The sequence below is a fragment of the Podarcis erhardii genome, assembly GCF_964252035.2.
Source record: "Podarcis erhardii genome assembly, chromosome: 3".
NCBI lineage: Eukaryota > Metazoa > Chordata > Lepidosauria > Squamata > Lacertidae > Podarcis > Podarcis erhardii.
The window spans coordinates 23,547,921-23,570,095 of record NC_138507.1 but is presented as its reverse complement, the minus strand read 5'-3'; the positions used below and the strand labels follow the sequence as shown (position 1 = coordinate 23,570,095).

General features: G+C 40.0%; 1 protein-coding gene across 4 annotated transcripts in view; it reads right to left on the bottom strand.

The window, feature by feature from the left end:
* CSMD1 (CUB and Sushi multiple domains 1) overlaps nt 1-22,175 on the bottom strand; it is a 956,661-nt gene that overhangs the window by 159,785 nt on the left and 774,701 nt on the right. For all 4 annotated transcript variants that reach the window (XM_081856635.1, XM_081856636.1, XM_081856637.1 and 1 more), the window contains 3 exons: nt 12,124-12,315; nt 7,341-7,467; nt 4,436-4,638 (listed from right to left, as the gene is read on the bottom strand). In XM_081856635.1, coding sequence (XP_081712761.1) covers nt 4,436-4,638; nt 7,341-7,467; nt 12,124-12,315 — 522 coding nt within the window. The remainder of the gene's footprint in view (nt 1-4,435; nt 4,639-7,340; nt 7,468-12,123; nt 12,316-22,175) is intronic.

Here is a 22,175-nt window from a genome sequence, read left to right as displayed (position 1 = left end):
ATGGCAGGGCCCTGACTGACTCCAGCTACAAAAGCTGAGGCTGCTGAACAGAATCGTGGGCCGAGGGGGTTTTGTTGCAGGGATTAGGTTGCTGCTGTTATTTTTCTAAATTTTTATTTTGTACCCTATTATAAATGTGGAAATTTGATCAATTTGGTTGTGTACTTTTTGATGGTTTGTTTATTTTCTGTGACTACTTCTGTTATAGGACGCGGGTGGCGCTGTGGGTTAAACCACAGAGCCTAGGACTTGCCTATCAGAAGGTCGGCGGTTCGAATCCCCACGACGGGGTGAGCTCCCGTTGCTTGGTCCCCACTCCTGCCAACCTAGCAGTTCAAAAGCACATCAAAGTACAAGTAGATAAATAGGTACTGCTCCGGCGTAAACAGCGTTTCCGTGCGCTGCTCTGGTTCACCAGAAGCAGCTTAGTCATGCTGGCCACATGACCTGGAAGCTGTACACCGGCTCCCTTGGTCAATAAAGTGAGATGAGCGCCACAACCCCAGAGTCAGCCACGACTGGACCTAATGGTCAGGGGTCCCTTTACCTTACCTTACTTCTGTTATGTTTGCAGTTATGTATATTTTTTATATGTTGTGAGCTGCCTTGAACATGGTTTTAACTTTGTAAAGGCAGCATGCGAATAAAATAATTGATTGTTTGAGGGTTTTTTTTTAAATTTAATATAATTTCCCTTTCCTGCTAGCTCCCCGCTCCTTCCGCCACCACTTCCTTTCCACTGAAGTAGGCAGAAGAAGAATGAATTGTTCATTCATTTCAATAACATGGTGCAACTCTCACAATCGCTAAGAAAATTACGGTCAAGCATTAATTTTCTAAACTAGACTCCTCAGAACACAGGGGAGAGAGGCTGTTCCTATGGCCTGGCATCTTTCCCATCAGTAAACTATGGGTTATATCTAATGGTGGAGTGCTTGAACAGAACAGGCTTCCACTCCACTCCTCTCCTCCTCCTCCTCCTCCTCTTGAAGTCTTTCCCCATGCCCTCAAAATCTATTTCCAGAGAGAGCTTGAGGGATTGTTGAGGGGCTAAAGGTGGGAGAGAGGAAGGGGAAATCCCACTGCATGAGCAGAAATCACCTGCTTTGTCCCTCCTATGTACCATGTGTGCTTAATCAATATAACTGCAGATCTATTGTAATTCTCTAGATGTGTGAACTTCAAGAACAATTGTATTGTACTAATCAATAAAGCCTGCTTCGCAAAAAGAAATAACATATCTGACAATTTTGGTTCCTCTCAGGTTCCCAATTTTCCAATCTTAGGTTAATTTCAAACGCCTTGGTATAATTAAGATGCTATATGGCATAATTGTAGAGAGCATAAATGACTGAAAAACATTTTTAGCAGTCTGATGCTAATATTTCTTTTCTTTTCTTTTGCTGATTGTCATAAATGCCATCATCAGCAAATAATCTACTTGGTTAGAAATGTTGGGAAGTAGGGTAAGTGTTTTGTTTTGCATTTTGTTGTATTATGCTTGATTATTTTGACAGTTTTAACTGTATCTAACATCTTCTTGTATTATTTATTGTTGTCATCTGCCCCAACATGAGTGGTGATGAAGGGCAGCAAATAATATAATAAATAAACAGGGATGCAGAGGTCAGCAAACTCTAAGTCTGCTAATTAATTAATCTGATCTTGGATACTCTTAAGGTCAGAGGTCTACTGTGGCTAAAGGAAATGGGTTATTCAGTTAACAGGCATTTCATTCTCTACCTTCTTACACATACCAGTACTTCTCTGAGATATTTAGTTAGGAACCCCAGTTTCTAATAACTAGTTTAAATATATTTAACCCTGCAAAGTAAAGGTCAGGGATGCACACTGAACTCCATTTTCTATCCTTTTATGCATGATTAAATGGTAATTAAGTTTTAATGAAAAGTGTTAGGCTGATTACAATTAACATAATCACACCAGTCATTTCATGTCCTCGTGGTGTTTTACATGCTGTGCTGAGCTGGTGAGACAATGGACTTTTGATGGGGTCCAAACATTTTGCGAGCAAAATACATTTGCATTCATCCAATTAATCATCTACATCAGCATACTTATTAAAGCAGGGGTGTGTGTGTTGGAAACGTATGTATAGAATCTGTAGCATAAATTTATGCACATAAAAATTAATCTTTGAAAAATGGTAAACATCTGCAACCAAGCTGTAAGCCATGAAGATTACTCATAAGGGCAAAATTAAGAGCCATTTTGTGTTACTGTAGCTGTATGGGAAGAACAATGTCATGACTTTTTTCCACACTGCTTTGGTACAGATAACAAAACCATGTGGTCGGAGCCAATGACATCCAGTCCTCAATTATGCCACTATGGTAACATATAAATAAGCATTACCTCTCAAAAAAGTGACTATTTTTACTTCAAAACTCCCAAGGGATCCTATGAAAAGCTTGTCAGAGCTCTGATAATTCTGCAGTTCAAAATGCAATCAAGTTTTGATTGGACATGTCTACACACACACACACACACACACACACACACACCACTACCACCACCAGCAGATCACTCAAGAATCCTTTGCCAATAGATCCTTTGCTAAAATGCACAGTTGCTAGGCAAAGGAACAATTTAAACAGCAAAGCTGGGGGGATAAGAAGGTCCAAGCTGCATTTCCCCTAGCAATTGTTGACCCAACCCAAACATTTTTCTTTCCTCATACTGGACAAGACTGGCATTGTTTTTAATTAGCAAGTCTATTTTGGCTGAATATGAGGCCAGTATGTGCAGCAATGCCAACGCCAGACAATTCATGGATCGCAGTCATGCAGAGATTCTGGTGCTACTGATCAGGGCCAGATTTAGGTTTGATGAGGCCCTAAGCTACTGAAGATAATATATATGTCTTTATATGTCTACCTGTCCTTTGTCAACAACAAATTGTTGCTCTTTTTTGTGTTGAAAATATGCTATATGGTAATTTATGGACCTAATAGGTATCTAAAGCCATTTGCACAGGCAGAATGTAGGCACCCTATATATAGAAATGAGCAAACCAGTGATATTTTAGGGAGCAGGCTAGCAGTCGGGGCCCATTACTCATAGAAGCCCATACCACACAAAACACTGTTGCTGTATGTAGGTTTTATTTTATTTGTTTTTTATCTTATATTTTGAAAATGTATATCCAGGGGTTTTTTTCCCTTTAAATTTTTGGGGGAGCCCCAAGAGAGCGGGGCCCTAAGCTATAGCTTGTTTCGCTTATATGTAAATCCAACAGTGCTACTGATGAAGATGAATTACTGTACCAGCTCAAGAGCCACTTTCTAATGGTTTTATTTTGTGTCGCTCTAGAAATGCTTGAAAGGCCAAAACCATGTGCACAGGATCAGCTGTGTGAGTCCTTTCCCCTCCCTTTCTTGACTAGGTAAAAAATGAGAGAGAGATCCCACCCACATTTCCAGCCTTTCACATGTTGCCACAGTAGCATGGGAGGAGCACTGCCAGAAACAACTCCCATGCTGCTGCGGTCATCAGTGAAATGGTTCAATGTATCAGGGAACAACGGAATGGAAGCAGTGGCTTCTTATTCTACACAGCTTGCTTCCCTTTAAGAATGAAATGTTTGTGATTCAAGTAAATGCCTTGTTCGATGTTGTCAAGGGACTGCCATCGGAACAGGGGAGGGAGGCAGGGATGCTGTTGAGATACAGGGAGCTTTCTGCGCTTCTGAGGAGCAGTTCCTCTTCCAGCAAGGGGAAAAGCCACACCTCCAGTGGAGAAGAGAGGGAAGGGGCCAGCCAAGCGAGGAGAGGGCTCGAAGATGCTGCTGAGAGCCCAAGCGCCTCACGTAACCCAGCTGGCCAAGAGGCACACACGCCAATTCCGTTGCCCAGCTTGCGCAGAGGGGTGAAACACAAGGAGGGGAGGCGGAGATTTGGGGTGTCTAAGTTCTTATGTTGGGGGAGAAGCCAGAAGGGGCCACTCCCGGATTCTGCAAGTGACAAAGATGGACATGAACTCTGTGTATCTGCACTTTAAATAGTTTGCACAATAAAACCTGTAAAAGACAGGTCGGAGTCTTGCCTGGTTACTCACGAGCAACCACCACCCAGCATCTGACAGATGTGAAATGCAGCTATTTGCACAGTAAAGTTTTTCAGGAAGAATCTGATCTGAGACACCCCTGTATATTACAACGTATGTTAAAATTTTGTCATTTGAATACAAAATTGAAATATGCTATTTGTCAAGAAGCAAAAAGTAGAATATTTGGGGGAACTGATTGTTTATATTTTTAGCAGATGTCAGCTAATTCAGCATACAGTCAATAGATTTTGGGTTCTTACCAGACTGAAACTCGTTATCAAGATGGCGTACCAGACCACGTTATTAGCAACAAAAACATGAAAGGCCAAAACTTGATTTTACTCAAGGACTAAACAAATCCACCTACTTGAAAACTGGATAGAAAATCCTGATTTGCTGATGAAGAAGTCACTGTCAAATTGCAAAGTCAAGGAGTTGAAAGTACTATAAATATCTTCAGGAAGAGCTGAGCCACTCCACTCTTTCAGTAGAATACTGCTTTCAACAGGACCATCCCACACTTTGAGTATGTCATGAGCCACTTCAGTGTCAAAAACAATAAAATGCAGACTGCAAATGAAAGAAGAATGTGAGACATTTGTCATTCATGACTACCTTTGGTGCTAAATAAAAAGGGCAGATTAAGGAATGACAGGCATGTAACAACACATAATTAGCCATGATTAAATCCCTTAATCTGGATGAAAGTAAGCGTGAATCTTCTTTGTTTCATTGTGGTTATAATAATTAACATGAAGCTACAAATTACGTCCAGAAAAAAAGGAAGAAAACCTGGTGTATCAGCATTCTTCTTTGGTTAGTTGCAGACATATCTGGGGTACATGTATGCAAACTCCACAACACATGACCTTTTATTTGGAACACTTGAACCGATTGACAATCCTCAAGATGTGGATGCCACCAGACATATCCCAATAACACTGACTTACACAGTGGTGGACCTTGGCACCGTGTGTGACACCAAAATTTGTCGCCTCCCCTCTCACTTACCATTATACATTGTAGTTGTAGCACCCCCAGCAGTGCTACAACTATTAGCTGCACACTGCATCAGTTTCATTTCTCTTCCAGATTTAACAAGCTGGTAGCATCAATTAGCTCTCCCCCACCCAAAAAAATCTCCTTTATTCCAAAACTTATTTTATACCCAGAAATAAAGTGTTTCAAAGGACTGAATTAATTTGAAGAAAAAGAAAACCAACATACATGTAGGAATTCATTTCTAAGTGCCTTGCCGCCACAACCCCTCCTTTAAATTCAGAAGCATTACTTGACATTGGACATTCACAGTTCAAAATGAACTACTGAAGGAATGTCTTATTTCTGAGCATATAATCAACAAACTTAAGCACAAAATAATATAGAATAAATTTTAAAGGGCGGAAATGACCCAAAAATATCCCAATGAAGACCAAGTCTGCTCAGTGCCAATGAACTGGAAACTACTGAGATGGTGGCACTGAAGGCGAGGTGGGAGAGCGAATGCTATAGAGAAAGACAAAGGATGAGACACATAGATGAAAAGAGACAACCAGCTGCTTGACTGGGAAGGCCATTCCTGGTTCACGCTAAGAAGCCATTTTTAAATGTCCCTAGAGCTGCCCACAGAAATCTGTGCAGGAACCCAATGGAATTGGAATTGGGCAGCAGTGTGTTCAAACCAACACCCTCTCAAACCAGACCGCTGCAGACCAAACATGTTCAGTGGACGCAACATATTGACTGTAGGAGGATGAAAATCTGGTGTGTGGAAGGGGATGGTGGCTGAAAACCTGAACATGTGCACACTGCATTATACCACTTTGTTCAGGGCCTCACTTGTTCCTTAACATTAGACATTCACAACTGCAACTAAACAAGAATATTGGTGGGTTGTTTTACCTTTTCCCATATCAAGTTCGATGTCTGATCAGTTACATTATAAGTCAGACCTTGGAGACCTGAATACACTTGAAGCATGACAACGCCTACTATGCTGATAAGCATGTCATGATCTTTCATAGATTTTGTTACCATTTCCACACTGTGAAGCACCACCCACATTTTTTAAACATTAAACATTACATGTGATGATGTAAAACACTGCCCAGAGAGCTACATTTATTGGAAATGGTCACAGTTCAGTGCCGTTTTTCCACTTGCTGTAATAAATATTGACTCAGAAGGCTGCTAATAAGTAAATATTAAATCTGTTTTCTACCTACAGATGGTTGTTTGTAATTTCTTATTTCATTCTATATTAACTTCACATTTGCCATTCCTATTAAAATGCAAATGGAGCAATGAATTTGCTCGTGATTGAGTGGGTGTCTTTTGGTCTAGTATTAGGGGAATACAGTTATCTTTCTATTCTAGGAAGAAGAAAATGAAATTGTGTGGGGAAAAATTATGAATTTCTCTGAATATGTATAAGGAAAGTATTTTAGCAAACAGTTTCCCTCCCCAGCTAAACTCTAGCCTATTTATGTAAGAATATTAACTATTTGAGAGTAAACATGATACTTAAAAGTACAATGAATTAGGATTTTAATTCTACTGCAGTTAGAATGCATTACAAAAATTCTAATATGCTATCATTCCTGAGAGATTGCATCTGCACTGCTATATAGGCTCATCTATCTCTCCTCCACCTGAAGAATGGGCAGTTTTCTTGCTGTGGAAATGAGTTCTCTAATAGTTTGTGAATTACTTCCTGAGAAACCCTTACAATGTGATTCTGCAGATCAGTTGAGCTCAGTGAGACCAATATAGTTACTTTCATTGCTAAACACTAGATCCAGTTCTAATAAGTAGAGTAGATCCTATAAGATGCCATGAAAGGTGACAGATCCTGTGCTCTCATTTCTTTTGTCACTTCATGGCAAAAATAAAGACCAAGCATAGGTAGAATAGCATAAACGGCTACTTCTGATATGATGGGCTTATCTGCCCACAAAGAAATTTAAAACACAGATCTAAGCATGTTCACTCACAAGTAGGTCCCATTGAGTTCAGTAAGGCTTACATCCTAGTATGTTTGCACATCAAAGGTTGTCCCTTTTGGTCCTACAATACATATATAACCAATGGCAGCCCCTGATTTTTGGAAGTATATATTTTTTTTAATATAGTGAATCAGGCATCTTTTAATCTTGCAATTTACCCCTTAAAAGAGCAAACAAGAACAAGGCACGTATATAATGTAGATGGTCAAACGTACAGTGCTATGACTTGGATAATACTAAATTTAACAGCTGAGACTCCATGCATACCTAATTGTCCTCCCTGGGTCTGCTTCTATAATCCAAGTACAATGAAGATTATTGTCATATGGAGCTGGATAACCAGGAGACAGAATGCGGCCTGAAGTAGCAGCGTGAATACGTCCACCACATTCAGCTGAAAAGAAAAAGCGAAAACAAACAATTTTCAGAGAGAAGTCCCATGCACACTTGAGGTACTTTACTTTACCGAAAGGTTAGAACTCTTAATTTTAGTAGAACCTGATTGCTTGTAATATACCAAGCGGTATGGTGAAATGATGCATGGCCAAGAGCCAGAAAAGAAAAAATTAGAATAAAGAAAGGAAGTTGGAATAACTTTATGGGGTCTTGTATTAAACATTATATTTAGCCACCTAGTAGGACATGCAAGGTGAATTCAAATGCAAAAGTGGTGCAGTGCAATCCTTTGAAAGTAGATTTTTGTTGGGGTTGGGGGGGGGATCTGTAAAAAAACAAACATATTTTTGAACATATTTTCTCAAACAATAAATACTTCTACACATGTTTCATCTAAAAATGTGCACTTTAAAATCCAAGAACTGCATTGGAAAATCTAAAGAAGTGAAAAGTCCAAAGAATAACCATCCACACTTTCATCCAGGAAGTGTACTGCAAATCATCATCATCATCATCATCAACTTTATTGCACTAGCCAAAGGCCATGGCAACATTCACAAACGAAACGAAAAGAAAAACAACAATAACCATAAAAACCATAAAAACATCGGGCACTGCAAATACAATGAACCACGGTCACGTCTCCTAGAAATTATTTGTTGCATGCGATATGATAGCAGGGGGTCCTCAGATAGAATGTGCCCGCTTAAATGTCCGAATCACCTTTGCATTTTATCTAGTTCTTTTCTCCTGATCTTCTGAGCTGCCAACGCATATAGTGCTACTTTATAAGTTACAAAGCCATCCAGGAAGTGTGAATCAAGTCAGTTTGTGTAACAACTCACATAAATCAAATGCTTCAAGCATCTCTACTTCTATCAAAGTTCTTTCTTAGTTATAGTAGTAGTAGTAGTACACTAGTAAGCAACACTTTCAAAGTAGGGTTCATTTACTTTTATATGTGCTGCCAAGTGTATGAAAGAGCTCAAGAGATTTAGTCTGCTTGTGTGCTATTATTGTTTTAGGAAAGAGCAGCCGATTAAAACTTTGAACTTCATAAACAGGAAAGGAGCCTCTAGGAGAAACTTTTGCAGCCCTGGTTCAGATGATACCTGTAAGTTTGAAAACGATGTGTGACAAGGGTAGACCTTGTGCCTTCCCTGTCCCCTGGCAGCAGCAGCACTCTATCCAATCTATCCCCTCCACGTTGTTTCTGATGGGGAATACTTAGTTTTTTTAAAACCAGAGGAAGGATAGAGAAGTACAAAGACATTATTCCACCCACAGTTCTGACTGCTGGCAGCTGTCTGGCAGGGCAGTGAATAACTGGGAAAACCACCTTTGGTTTGCCCCCCCCCCAAAAAAAAATATATCTTAGGATTTAAGCCTCAGAGAACCAAAAGGGATTTTTTATTTTTATTTTTACAAGCAAAGGTACATCAATTGATGATAAGGCAGTATCTGAGTAACCCAGAACCAGCTCAGGTAGCGTGAACAATATTTTATTGTTATACTTTTAAGTAGTTATAATTCGAGCTTCCCTGTGAGCACTGTCCTATGGAATTAACCTAAAGTGTTAGCATTCAGATATGTGCTATCTAGCACTCTTCCTCCTGACAATATGCTTCTCGCATGGATGAGCAAAACACACTCCATGAACAGCCCACAGCATTTGCATGGGTTGTAGCCATACGGCTGGAAAATAAGAGTAACCTTTTCTTTACCTTGATGGAAATGTTTTTCTTCTCACTTCTTAACGTGTTGCACATATACCTTTTGATAGCAACATAAGACAAGCTATTTCACATCTTGCTCAGTCAGAATCCAGAGTTTTCGTAACTGGCAAGTCAAGATGACACAATCTTTATGTCATGTGTAAGCGAGGAGCTTGAAACAGCTGAGAGCACAGACGAAACACATAAGGGTACTCAAATTAGTTTCATGTTTCTAGGTTTGATGGTTCTCTTACATGAGATTGAAAAGATATTTTCCCAGGCAGAGAATTCTGCAAAGAATGTCTCTGCTCAGCCACTTTCCCTTTGTTCAGAAACAGATCACACCAGACTTTCAATTAAAAAGAGAAAGAAAGGGCGGAGGGAAGAGAATCAAAGAATGCCACTTAATGTGTACAATGTACTTAAAGCAGGAAAGATTAGAATTTATCGGAACACGTGATGGCAAAGAAATGAATTTATGCATTATACATGCCTGTTCGCACCCTCTTAAACAGAACCTCTTGTTGTCAGTGGGAACTCTGGCAAAGCTGTGCTGCATTAGACCTGGAAAAGAACTCCAAGTGACCATAATCTCAGTTCCACCGCCCGAGCCCACTCTGGGTGATGGGGCAAGTTTGCAGCTGGTGCCAAAGCCGCCATTTTGGATGCTGGTGTTCATGTACACGTGACGTGCAATGCACCAGCATGTTAGGTGTGGCTACAGGGGGTTCATTTAAGCCCACCCCTCCTCCTCAACCTCTGCTGGAGGGCATCCTCCCTCCCTTTTTTGTAGTTTGAGCTTACAATGGTCACTTCTGGGCCACAGGGGAATTTTTGTCTGGTTTGGCAAGTGGGTTTTTCACCTTCTCCATGCTGTAGGGTTGGGAAAGGAGGTTGATTAGCCACGGTGTCTGTTCACTCAGCCATTAGGCTCCTGGACTGGTACGCCTTTTAAACAGGGTAATCATGTCACTTTTGCAGGAAGGTATAGGAAGCAGAGCATGTTAGGATAGCATGTTAGGGACACTTGGGGATGACTGTCAGAGCTTAAGGCCTGAACGTGAGAGCAGGCTTCCTCAACCTTGTAGGCCCCTAAGGGGGTGGGTAGGTCTCCCTACTTACCTTCAAGGTGTGGCTGGAGTTAGGGCTAGGCGAATATGCTTGCTTCTGGCCTGGCAGGGGTTTGGTCGGCCTTATAGCTGCATAAGTCCCATAAACATAAGCAATTCCTATACCAATAGTTTTGCTCTGCAGGTTTGGGTTTATACAGTGGTACCTCGGGTTACAGACAGTTCAGGTTACAGACTCTGCTAACCCAGAAATAGTACCTCGGGTTAAGAACTTTGCTTCAGGATGAGAACAGAAATCAAGCTGTGGCAGCGTGGCGGCAGCGGGAGGCTCCATTAGCTAAAGTGGTGTCTCAGGTTAAGAACAGTTTCAGGTTAAGAACGGACCTCCGGAACGAATTAAGTTCTTAACCCGAGGTACCACTGTATAAATAAAAGTGTCACTTATTCAACCCAGCTATATGTCTCTTAGTGTTTTTTTTAGCTATCTGCCTCAAAAGCCCACCTCAAAAGAAAGACAGGCAGCTAAAGTTCCAGGTTACTCGCCCTCTAATGGATTACTCGTATGAAAAGACTTTTCAGCTATACCTCCAATTTTGCCCACACAGAGCTTTTTCCTCACCGCACAGAAACTACTGGAGTCATTAGTTCCTATGGGGACAGAAAACAGGCACTGCATGGGTGAAATGGGCGAAGAGACAGCCCCTTCCTCGCAGATGGCTCACAAGAATGGCTGTAGGTCTCCACTTCCTATTTTACCCTCACAACATTTTTCCACTCCTCATACAGGGATAGTGAGAAGGATCCGAAGACTAGGAAAGATATTGGACTGGCTCAGAACAACTGCCAGTCATTCCTGTGGGTCTTTCTTTCTTTCTTTCTTTCTTGAGCTTGAGTAATTTCTGAATTACTTTGGAAAGCTCATTATCTCCAGTTTTCAGCAGGATAATAAGACCAGGTTTTGTGTGTGACCTCATGAAAACAAACAATTCAGATAAAGAGCAACTCAGATATTGAATTTCACATTAATCCCATTATTAATGGAGAAAGCATACAAGTGATCTAATCTTATATACCTTGTGAAGAGAAAATGAGTAGAATATGATATAGTAAAAATCCATGCAAAGAACAATACACAAATATTAGCCTTGCCACAAGACAGCTAAATGATGGTTTGTTAAGAAACTGGCCTGTGTTTCAGTGAGGGACAGGGAGAGATGGGGGGATACTTTTGTACATTCAAGAAGACTTATATATTTGGGGACAAGGGCAATAAAAGTTGTTGTTGTTGTTGTTGTTGTTGTTGTTGTTGTTGTTGTTGTTGTTATTACAATCTTCTAGCTATGGACCCAAATTTGCCACCAATTTTGCAGGGGGTCAGTTTAGACAATACCAGATAGGACAAAATAATTCATGGAGACCTCACAGAGAACGAGCATTCTTTTTAGTAAGAATTACCACAGAATTTTGCTTCAAGGCAAAACATGAGGTGAATCTGAAGATTTCTCCTTGGGTAAGAAATGTGAAGAAAACTGAAAGAGTTTTGATAGGGACGTCAACATTTATTGTAGTCTGTAGTCCATTCATTCCTAGGCTGCATCAAATGTCCTTCAGAAATCAAGGTAAAAACATACCAGAGGAATTTCAAGAAAAGCCAAAAGAATTTCAGGGAGAGTAGTAGTAGATTTCCTCAGAGATAGCCCACATATTTAGTTTCAATATATGTATATGGTGGTGGTTGGGGGAAACCTGAGATAGATTATATACCATTTCAAAGCATCGTTATCTCATATGTAATAATGCATTATCCATAAAGAGAGCTATGAAGCGTTTAACAATAAACTTTTAGATCACCGTGTTATCTAACATTACCTGTACAAGTCGGCAAAGGCTTGTCCCAAACTCTTCGATCTCCACTTAGGCAGGTAATAGTGCTGCTACCGTGCATTGTGTAGCCTGGATTGCAACTGTACAAAACAACCGTATCTGTGTAATGGCCTTCATCGCGAATCTTGTAGCCATAGTTTGGTGTTCCAGAATCCTCACATTTCACTAAATCAAAGCCTATAAAGGAAAGCAAAATATGGAAACACACATTTGAATTCTGTATTGCGGCACACAATTAGTCATTTCACAACCAATAACAGAGATGATTCCCCATGTCTGTCTGCTCATGGGGAGGGCTTTCGACACCACCTCTAACAGAAGAGAAAAGCACGGAGATATTCACAGATTTCCCTTCCCTTTGCAGCTTTCTCACATTTCGCCTTCCATGCTGATGTTGAGGCTCCTCTAATCCTTTGGAATATACTGTTTTTGGGATGGGGAGAAGGGGACACAGGAACTGCATGGGGAAGAGGGGAATCCATCTTCTTTCGTGAGTGGATGGCAGTGTGGCATAGGGAGAAAATGTGAGGCTACGTGTTATCAGTAAGTTCAAAGATTATAGTCTCCCTAATTTTGTTTTTATGCGCAGTGCAGGGAGTTAGAACTTTGCCCACCAGATATGCCTATTCCACGTCTGACATCCTAGGTCCACATGTGGGTGCACCATGTGAATACGAACACATGTAAAAATCCAATGTACAGAGTCCCTAATTGGGTTTTCAGATTTTAAATCAGATATTGCGCTGTTCATGCCCACATGAGTTAAGGCATGTATACCCTATTCAAACATTACACCCAATGCGGGGACATCTGGGAGAATTAGAGGTGGGGCAGGCGTACCTGGAGGGCAGGGTGGGAAGTTGAGTTTTCACTCTCTTGCCACTTGTGGGGGATAAGAATGGTGAGCATATCATCCAATTCGACCCAAAAAGTATCTTCATTTCACATAAATGAGATCCTCAAATTTGACCTCACTATTGTCCAATTTTAGGGCTCTTCTGATGTTATTCCTTCCTGTGCCATGAAGTCAATGTCAGAAAACAAAAATGTGATGATCTCTTGAAAACTGGACACCTTTTATTAATTACTGAAGAAATAAGGCACAGCCATCAACATATGTCATTGGCGCATTAAATTTATGGCGATATTTCAACATGGAAATTACAAATAGCAATGTATTATGTATTTTCCCCCTTATTTTTTGAAGTATTTGTATCCTGTCATACTGTGAAAATGCATCTCAAGTTGAAATCAATAAAACTTGGGGGAAATATATTTAGGTACTATAGAATACGAAAGCAACATACAAAGCATAGCACAACAGCACTTCTAATAAATAAGTATGAGCTCGGCCCCAAATGCCCCCTTAAATAAAAAGGTTTAAGTTGCTCACAAAGACTTACATTATTGTGTGCATATGTGTGGATCCATATCCATATCCATATTATTATTATTATTAGTTTGGTTCTCCCCTCCAACTACTCACACTGCCTCAAAAAGCTTTTGGCAAAAGCCAAAACCAGCCAAACACAGCCTGAAACACTACTTTTAAACTATCACTTAGTCAAGTGAAGGAGATTTTTTAAATATAAATACTACATATCTGACCAAGGGTGTATTACCTGTTTTGTTTTGTTTGTAAGAACCTATTTAACTCTTTCCCTTAAACATTTTACTTTTAAACCATTAAGATCTGTGGTAGGCTGACATATCTAACACCACTACATTTTTAAAAGGCTCCAAAATCAAGCATCAGTTTTCAAGCACTGGGAGAGTTGTTGTTGTTTTTAAAAAAGCAGCATGATCATATCATCTCTGCCAAATCAGAAACTCAGTTGTAGCCAGATGACAAAGAAAAAAGTTTCAGAAACGGTTTCAAATGCAGCACAGCACAGCAGAACAGAGTTGCTGCTTTAAAAGTAAAGTTAAAAGGTGCAGATGTACGCATGGATCATTCTGTGTGCTTCTTTGGGCTGGAGCCACACAGATAAGTGAAAATAAGTGAACATTTCTGATGATGTGACATGTGATTCAAATTACTGCAATGCAAACTTGCTGGGGATTCTCAGCAACAGATGTCAATCATACAGACATGAAAACATGATGAATCTGCTTATTGGCACCAGGTGCCTTGATGGGTAGGTAATAAGTAGCCTCAGAAAAATCCGCCGACAGGTCAGCTCTGAGTGTTATTTGTCAAGACTGCACACTGTTTACTGTAACAAACACTGTATACAGAAAAGAAACATTTCCTTCCAATGTATAGGCAGTGATACATTGCGTGTCAAAAACATTATACTTAACCACTTGTCAAATTTGTTAGTGGCAAAATATCATCACTTATCAACACAACTAGGTTTAAAAAGCTTCAAGTCAAATGGATTGCCCACAAGGCTGAATCTGAACTTGCAGGCTTGCGTGTCCCTACAATTTCACCTTGCCACAGAAAAAGAATAATAATAAGATGAAATGATGCATTTACCTTTCAGAAAAGAGGTGAGCCCTAACAATGCACTTGGATGATAATCTCCTTCGGGAAGAGATGTGAGGAGAAATGCATTTTAAATCCAAAAAAATCTGAACCAGAAGTTTGACTGCTGTTGCTAATTGGGGGCAACTTACCAGTACTTAGCCAGGAAAATGCTCCCCTATGTCTCCTCCCCAGCGAACACCAGTTAGAAAATGTGGGAGGGGAAAAACTAAGGCTGGAAACACATGCAATAAGAAGATAATTCAAAATACTGTGCATGCCCTGTTAAGAGTTGTAGCATGCGAACAATCTGAATATTGATATGGAAGCCTTGGCCATTTCCCACTCACTGACTTCCTGGTCATTGTCTTCTCCTCATTTGACTGGGAAACAGATAGGCACTCTGAAGTGGGGAAGAGATTGTGGCATGGGGCTGTGAGTCATTTTGTTGTGCAGCTGGAAGAGGAGATCATGAAAGAAGTGGACTCAGGTAGGTAGGTAGGTAGGCAGGTAGGTAGGTAGGGGAGTGGGTGGCAGGCACATGTTTAGTTTTCAGGGCAGCTGAGAGTGTATTCATGGCACTATGGACTCTCATTGTTAAATTTGCCTCCAGCTTAAGACATGTTCTTTGTCACCCCTGCTTTAAAAAATATCCTGTAGGCCACAAGAGGACAAAGTCAGCAAGGAGAGCAAGCAACACTACATCTACCTGGATTTATCCAGCCAGTTCCCAGGTAATTCCAATCATGTCCCCATCCACTGCTTTAGATATTGTTGTAAATAATTGTGGCAAAAAAGCCAGCAGACCTTCACTTAGCTTCTGCCCATTTGGTCCTGTGGAGGACCCAGGCATGGCATTTCATTGACCCCCGTGCTGCCAGCTACTGCTTCTATGCTCAATAGGGATGGGTGAATATGCCAATTTTCATTTCTCCCAGTTTCTAATTCTTCACGTCATAAGTTCAGTTCTCTACACTTCCAAATCACTTTTCTCTTTTTTGGAATCCTCATGAAAATTAAAATTAGCATTTTAGTTCAAATTTATCCTAATTTTGTATGCAATTTTGATGAATATAACCATTTTTTGTAAAGGCAATTTCCCCCTAACAGAATGCACTTGTGTATTTTAGGAATACATGCGCTGTCTGCACAATTTAACCCATTATATATTACTTGGCTGGAGAACTGCACTGAAAAATGCAGAAAACATTCAAAGGTTGGCTATATTTCTCTTCTCTTATTGTTCCAGAAAATGTGAATTAGGTAGGTTTGCCGTTAAATTGTGCACTGAATCAAATTTCTCTCCCAACCCAAATGTTTGCTGCCACTACTCATTGTCCTTTTTTACCCTGCACAGGAAGTTTCAAGTTCTTTCCCTCACATGAAAGCTTATCCAAATACTTAAACCCAGTGCTTTTTGTGCCTGTATTCACTGATAAAAAGTACTGGCACCTTTTCATTTTAAACTTTTCTGCTTCTTTACTTTTGTTCAGCTGAACTCTGGAAGCACCAAACACTACTTTAATTCAGCTGGAAGTCTAGACTGTCCAAACTAAAATTTATAATCTGATTTTCTGTTGTCAGTTGCTGTAGAATCTTGAGCACAGAAAGGCTAGTTTTGTTCACAGTGAAAGCTGAGCTGTTTTTCTTTCAATAGATCAGAATACACAATGGCTTTCTGGCAAAGGGGGACACAGAACCCCCCCCCCCAGTTGCATCTCTTCCCATCTTCCAGAAGGAAAGGCAATCACCTTAAAAAAACAGCCGCTTTTGTGATGCTGGGGTGAGGTTTGGAGAGTATTACTTGACAGGTAGTAAGAACCAAACATGACAGATTGCTCCTTTCCCTGTTGAGCCCCATATATCTCAGGAAATAAGCAAAAATAACTAGAGTGTGCTGTGGAGATGGTGGAAAGTAACTGAAGGAACCTTTCGGAGTGCACTGGGTCTGCTTCCATTCCTTATCAGTGACCAAACTGATCTTCCTCTGACCACTGAGTTTCCTTTCATGCCATATTGTTATCATTTTAAGTCTGGAAAAGGTAATTCTAGCAACAGAACTCTAGATGATGCATTTTAGGTATCAACCTTCATATGGAAGGAACTGAAGTGAGCAATTGTTCAGTGTTCTCAAGTCATGTTGAATAACAGCAAGCGAAAGTTCCAAGTGAGGTAAAATTATGCGTTTTCTTTCACAGAATGGGTGTTTCTGTTGTGTCCTGTTATGACACTGTTCAATCTCTTCCTCTAAGGGTATCTTGCTCTATATAAATGCCAAATGAGCTGTATTGTCAAATGACAATATACCTTTTGAGGGTTATAAACAAGAAAAACCAGAGTTCAGGTAGAGGGCCCATAAAGTAAATATACATGAACACCAACTGCACAATAATATTCTTTATCCCCTTTCTGTGTCATAACCTGTCCAGTGCATCACAGAGAATGCACTGCCTATTCGAATAGTAATTCCTCAGCCTATACGAGGGCATTTACAAGCAAAAAAGCATTTTAAGGTTTCTGTCAGTTTATTTTAAACTCTAATCTGATCAGACTTTTTACCTGGGGTGAAGTGTTATGCAGTCTGACTGCAAAGAACATAACAACTTAAAATCTCTCTGGCATTAGAATTACACTTCCCTTCCCTCTCCCTTTCTCTCTCTCCCTTTCTCTCTCTCTCTCTCTCTCTCTCTCTCTCACACACACACACACACACACACACTTTTCAGTAAACAAGGCCTACAACTTTTCAACATTACATGTCATTCTACCATTTCCCCCCACTACCTGTTCGATTGACTGCACAGCATTCTAAATTTGTGCAGATACTATACATATAGATCAGGATGCCAGCTTCAGAATGTTGACTACTGTGCAAGGAAAGTTTGTAGATGGGTCCATCAAGGATGTGATGACATGAACACAGCAGGGCTCTTCATTTCGCACAGTGTTAATCACGGAAGATAGTAATGATTGATTAGGCTTCTATATCTCTGGCTACTTTTACTTGCCTTAACAAGACATCACATTAGCACAGGGAAGCAGGACACACACTCATGCCCCTGCTCCCAGGATCAGCTGAAGTTGTAACCACTTCAAAATTCCTGACATTTCTGAATGAGATTAAGGAAAATCTAAGCTCTTTTCAGGCAACCAATCTAAGGTGACTGAACTTGGTCTGGTTCACAGGAAGAGAGCCCAGAAGTCACATATTCAGTCACCAGATATTGCGCTGCTATGATAGATATCTGACGAATAATGATCTATGCTACAATTCAATCCTAAACTGAAGGCCCATATTATTAGATCCGCACTTCTGAAGCCCACCCCATATAGCTGTGTTAACTGATCTTTTAATCTTTCTTATAAATTTTTAGACCCATTATCTATCCTTAATTAAGTACTCTACGTATATGTTTAAATCTATGTTTGGTTCTATCTCCTATTTATTTAATAATTATTCGCCTGGATTCATACTGTCATGCTATCTATGTATATGTTTTGTTTATGCTGGTCTATGACCGTAATTAAGTACTTGACTTGACTTGATATATGTGCAGAAAGGAAAGCAGGACCAACAACAACAGATCTCCCTCCAACCACCCATGTGTATGCAGTAGCCTGGGTGAAGAAGAAGAGTTTGGATTTGATATCCCGCTTTATCACTACCCAAAGGAGTCTCAAAGTGGCTCACATTCTCCTTTCCCTTCCTCCCCCACAACAAACACTCTGTGAGGTGAGTGAGGCTGAGAGACTTCAGAGAAATGTGACTAGCCCAAGGTCACCCAGCAGCTGCATGTGGAGGAGCGGGGAAGCGAACCCGGTTCACCAGATTACAAGTCCACCGCTCTTAACCACTGTACCACACTGGCCAGTTATGCAAAAGAAGCAGCTACACAAACGCATTGGGAGAACTATGCATATTATTACACTCCACCCCAATCCTTGAGCGGTGCATGATTCCAGAGGTTCCAGGCTCACTTACCCAGGGTCAATGTTTCCTTTTGGAAATGAGGCACAGTGGAGACCGCAATATCTTTATGATATATGGATTGTTTACACATATATACAACCTGAATCTATGATGGAAGGGCTCCCCGCTTTAACACTCCAAGAGGGTATTGCTTCGCCCACAGCTGCAGCCCTCCAATCAAACGGACACCAACATTGTGCTTTCTGACTCTCTTTTCATCTCACTACTTATCCTACATTACATCACTCCTAGCCCTAAACTTCTCTAATCTTTTCCATTATCTTTAGAGCGAAGGGTGACCCACACCTTTACCTTCTCACATAGCTCTCTTTGATGCTTTGTGTTGTTCTTAATGGCCCATCCCCAGGCTATCATCTCACACAGCATGGCTTCATTAGCCTTTAACACATGCTGATTCCACAGGATTAGTATTGTCTAGCACACAATCCAACACACAATCTAGCTACTGTATAACTACACAAAGGAGACTGACCTAGCTTGCTTAGCTTTTGACACCCCAAGCCTTAATTAAATTGTCACACCTACTGGAACTAATAATTTAGGATGTCTAGCACCCACAAACTTGTAACAATATAGTGGATCTCTTCATACAGGCTACTGAATGTTCCTAGGTTAGGGGTGGCGTACCCACCACAAACTTTCCCCTTTCTCCCATTACTCTAAATCGATTGAAAAAGCTCTGTTGATGCAAATTAGTGGTACATTTTTGTTCTGTGTAAACCTTCTTGCCATGTAATTTCTGATATAATTATACTTTTGAAGTCCAGAAAAGAAATGGAGGTAATCAAAGGGTTTAGTGAAGTGGGTGTTGTTTTACATTCATGTTGAAATTGTATCTTAAGGATATGATGATATAAATGCTTCTGATGGCATTTGTAGAGATATGCTCATTGAAGTTCCAGTGCCTCTGATCTGAGTCCAAAAGTTTAGCATCAGGATTAACATGCCCAAATACAAGGTCTCAAATGTACTGAACCCAATGGCAGTATTTCTTAACAAGGAAAGTAGTAAAGAAATTTATGACACTGTGGGGAGTATATTTAAGGGGTCTTTGTTTTTTGTCCCCCCCCCCCAAAAAAAGCAGTTTTTAAAATAACATAAAGGACTCTTTTTTGCAGTCCTGATCTTCTATCAATATCCTTAAGGCAAACATCTGGCTGCTTCCTAAGGACCCAGGCATGATTTATGGCACCTACTGTTATTTATTTGATTGTTTGGTTGTCTTTGTAAATTTATTAGCCACTGATGAAAATACAATGTTTCCTTATGGTGGCTTACAACAAAATTATATGTTGCAAGAGCACCCATGTTTTGAACATAACTACTGCATGTGCAGACAGGCCATTTCTTCCATGAAAACCACAACTGTGTTTGTATTTAATAAATGGATCTCTGTGCCTCTGGCTATTTTCACTGGATAGGAGAATTCATGTACACCAACCACCATTATATCAAATAATTAAAGGAGATGGGTTGTTTTCAGACACAACTTGGAATGAGAGTTTTACACTTCCATGAAAAATGGAATCTCTATTCATATTTATTTTTATTTTTGGTATTTGTGCAGTGCATGTCTTCTGCAGAGGTGAAAGATTAGGACAAAGAATAGAGGGTTATGTTCCAGGTCAGAAGACACTGGAAAAAAGCAAACTGTTCAGGATGGTCCTCTGAAGGGGGAAAAAAAAAGATGTGAAAGCACGGAGATCTAGTTCAGCTCTCTTGTCAACATGCAACAATGGTAAACATAAATCACAGCTTACAGTGGATTTATTTTCAGGTTCTGCACTGCACGCGTGCACATATTGTGCCAGCTGTGGAATTTATATGTTCTATTATTTTGAATTTATATGTTCTATTATTTTGATTTTATTCTCTTCTCACATACTTGGTGCCTCTTTGTCTTCATGCCTGCCACCTGGCATATCAGCCCATTCTCATTTTGTTCTGAATGTCATTTTTAAGGTTAAGGGGTAACCAGCCAGGCAGCAGAGAATATTAGCACCTTACACGGCAATGACAAAATCTTCCTGCTGGTTTGAGAACTTTAAAGCCAAGCCCAACTGTGGGGATGCCTGAGGCTATATCATATTCTCTCCACAGTAACTACAGGTGTCACGGCAAGGCAAGTTTTAATTGGGCGAAAACATCTAGGGTTTTGTTTTAGAAATGCAATTGCAGAAGCAACATAGGCTTTTACTTGTTTTGATCCAAAGAAATAATGGCCCAAAAACTTTCTCTTTACCAATCCATGCTTCCCCTTTCTGGCTCGCACACTGAAGCTTTTTGTCTCTTGAAAATAAGAAAGAAAGTGAAACAATAAAAGAACTAAATATGAATTATGATTTTGTATAGTATTTTTTAAAAAAAACACACAAACACAAAAACACAATACCAATTCACAGGGATTCTAAGAGTGTGGAAACTGAAGCACCTCTTATGCAACTATAAATTCATGACAGAAATGTTCATACTTTCATGAAATGCCTTGAATTATGTTGATTTCAGTTCGGTTTCCCCCCCCCCAGTTGATGACATGGTTGGTGTTTTCTTTTGGGAGTTCTTCCATTTTATATGACTCTTACATTTTGTAGACAGAACATAAGATACCATAAAAGGCTAATCCTTTTTTATGCACACAATTATTTACTATTACTGTATTCTTTATTAAATATCCTACTGCCCTTCAGCCAAAGATACAATGGTGGTTAACAAAAGGGGGGAAGCCGGCATGTAATGCCTTAAAAGAAAATATTATGAAAATGATTTACAGGTGGTACATGACCCCAGTCAAGCTCGCGAAGATTTACCATTTGCCCAATAATAAATGTTGGAAATGTAATGAAGCCGAAGGTACCTTCTTTCACCTTTGGTGGACCTGCCCAAGGATTAAGGCCTTCTGGGAAATGATTTATAATGAAATTAAGAAGGTACTTAAATGTACTTTTCAAAAGAAACAGGAGGCATTTCTCCTGGGCATGGTTGGCCAATTGGTTTCAAAGAGGGATAAGATTTTCTTTATGTACGCCACTACAGCAGCAAGGATTCTTCTAGCAAAGTATTGGAAGACACAAGAATTACCCACACTGGAAGAATGGCAGACGAAAGTGATTGACTTTATGGGACTGGCAGAAATGACCGGCAGAATCCGCGACCAAGAGAAAGAGACAGTGGAGGAAGATTGGAAAAAGTTTAAACTATATCTTAAGAACTGTTGTAAAATAGAGGAGTGATAAAATGTCAAGGGGAAGGAAGATGCAGAATTGCAGCTAAAACTGTTTGATGATTTAAGGTGAAATTGAGAATGACAATGAGTTTAAATTTAATTGGCAAAAAGGGTTGTTGAAAAACTGTAAAATAAGGATGCAAAAAGGGTGAGGTATGGGGAAGTCCGAGAAACGAGGCGTATGAAAATGAGGTTAAGAAATGATATTTTTTGTGTGTGTTCGTATTTGTTGATGTTTGTGTGTTGTTGTTGTTTAGTGTTAAAAATTGGAAAATTAATAAAAAATTATTTTTAAAAAAAGGGGGGGAAGCAATGTATTTTCTTCCTCATTAAATGGTTTAATGTTTTATGTG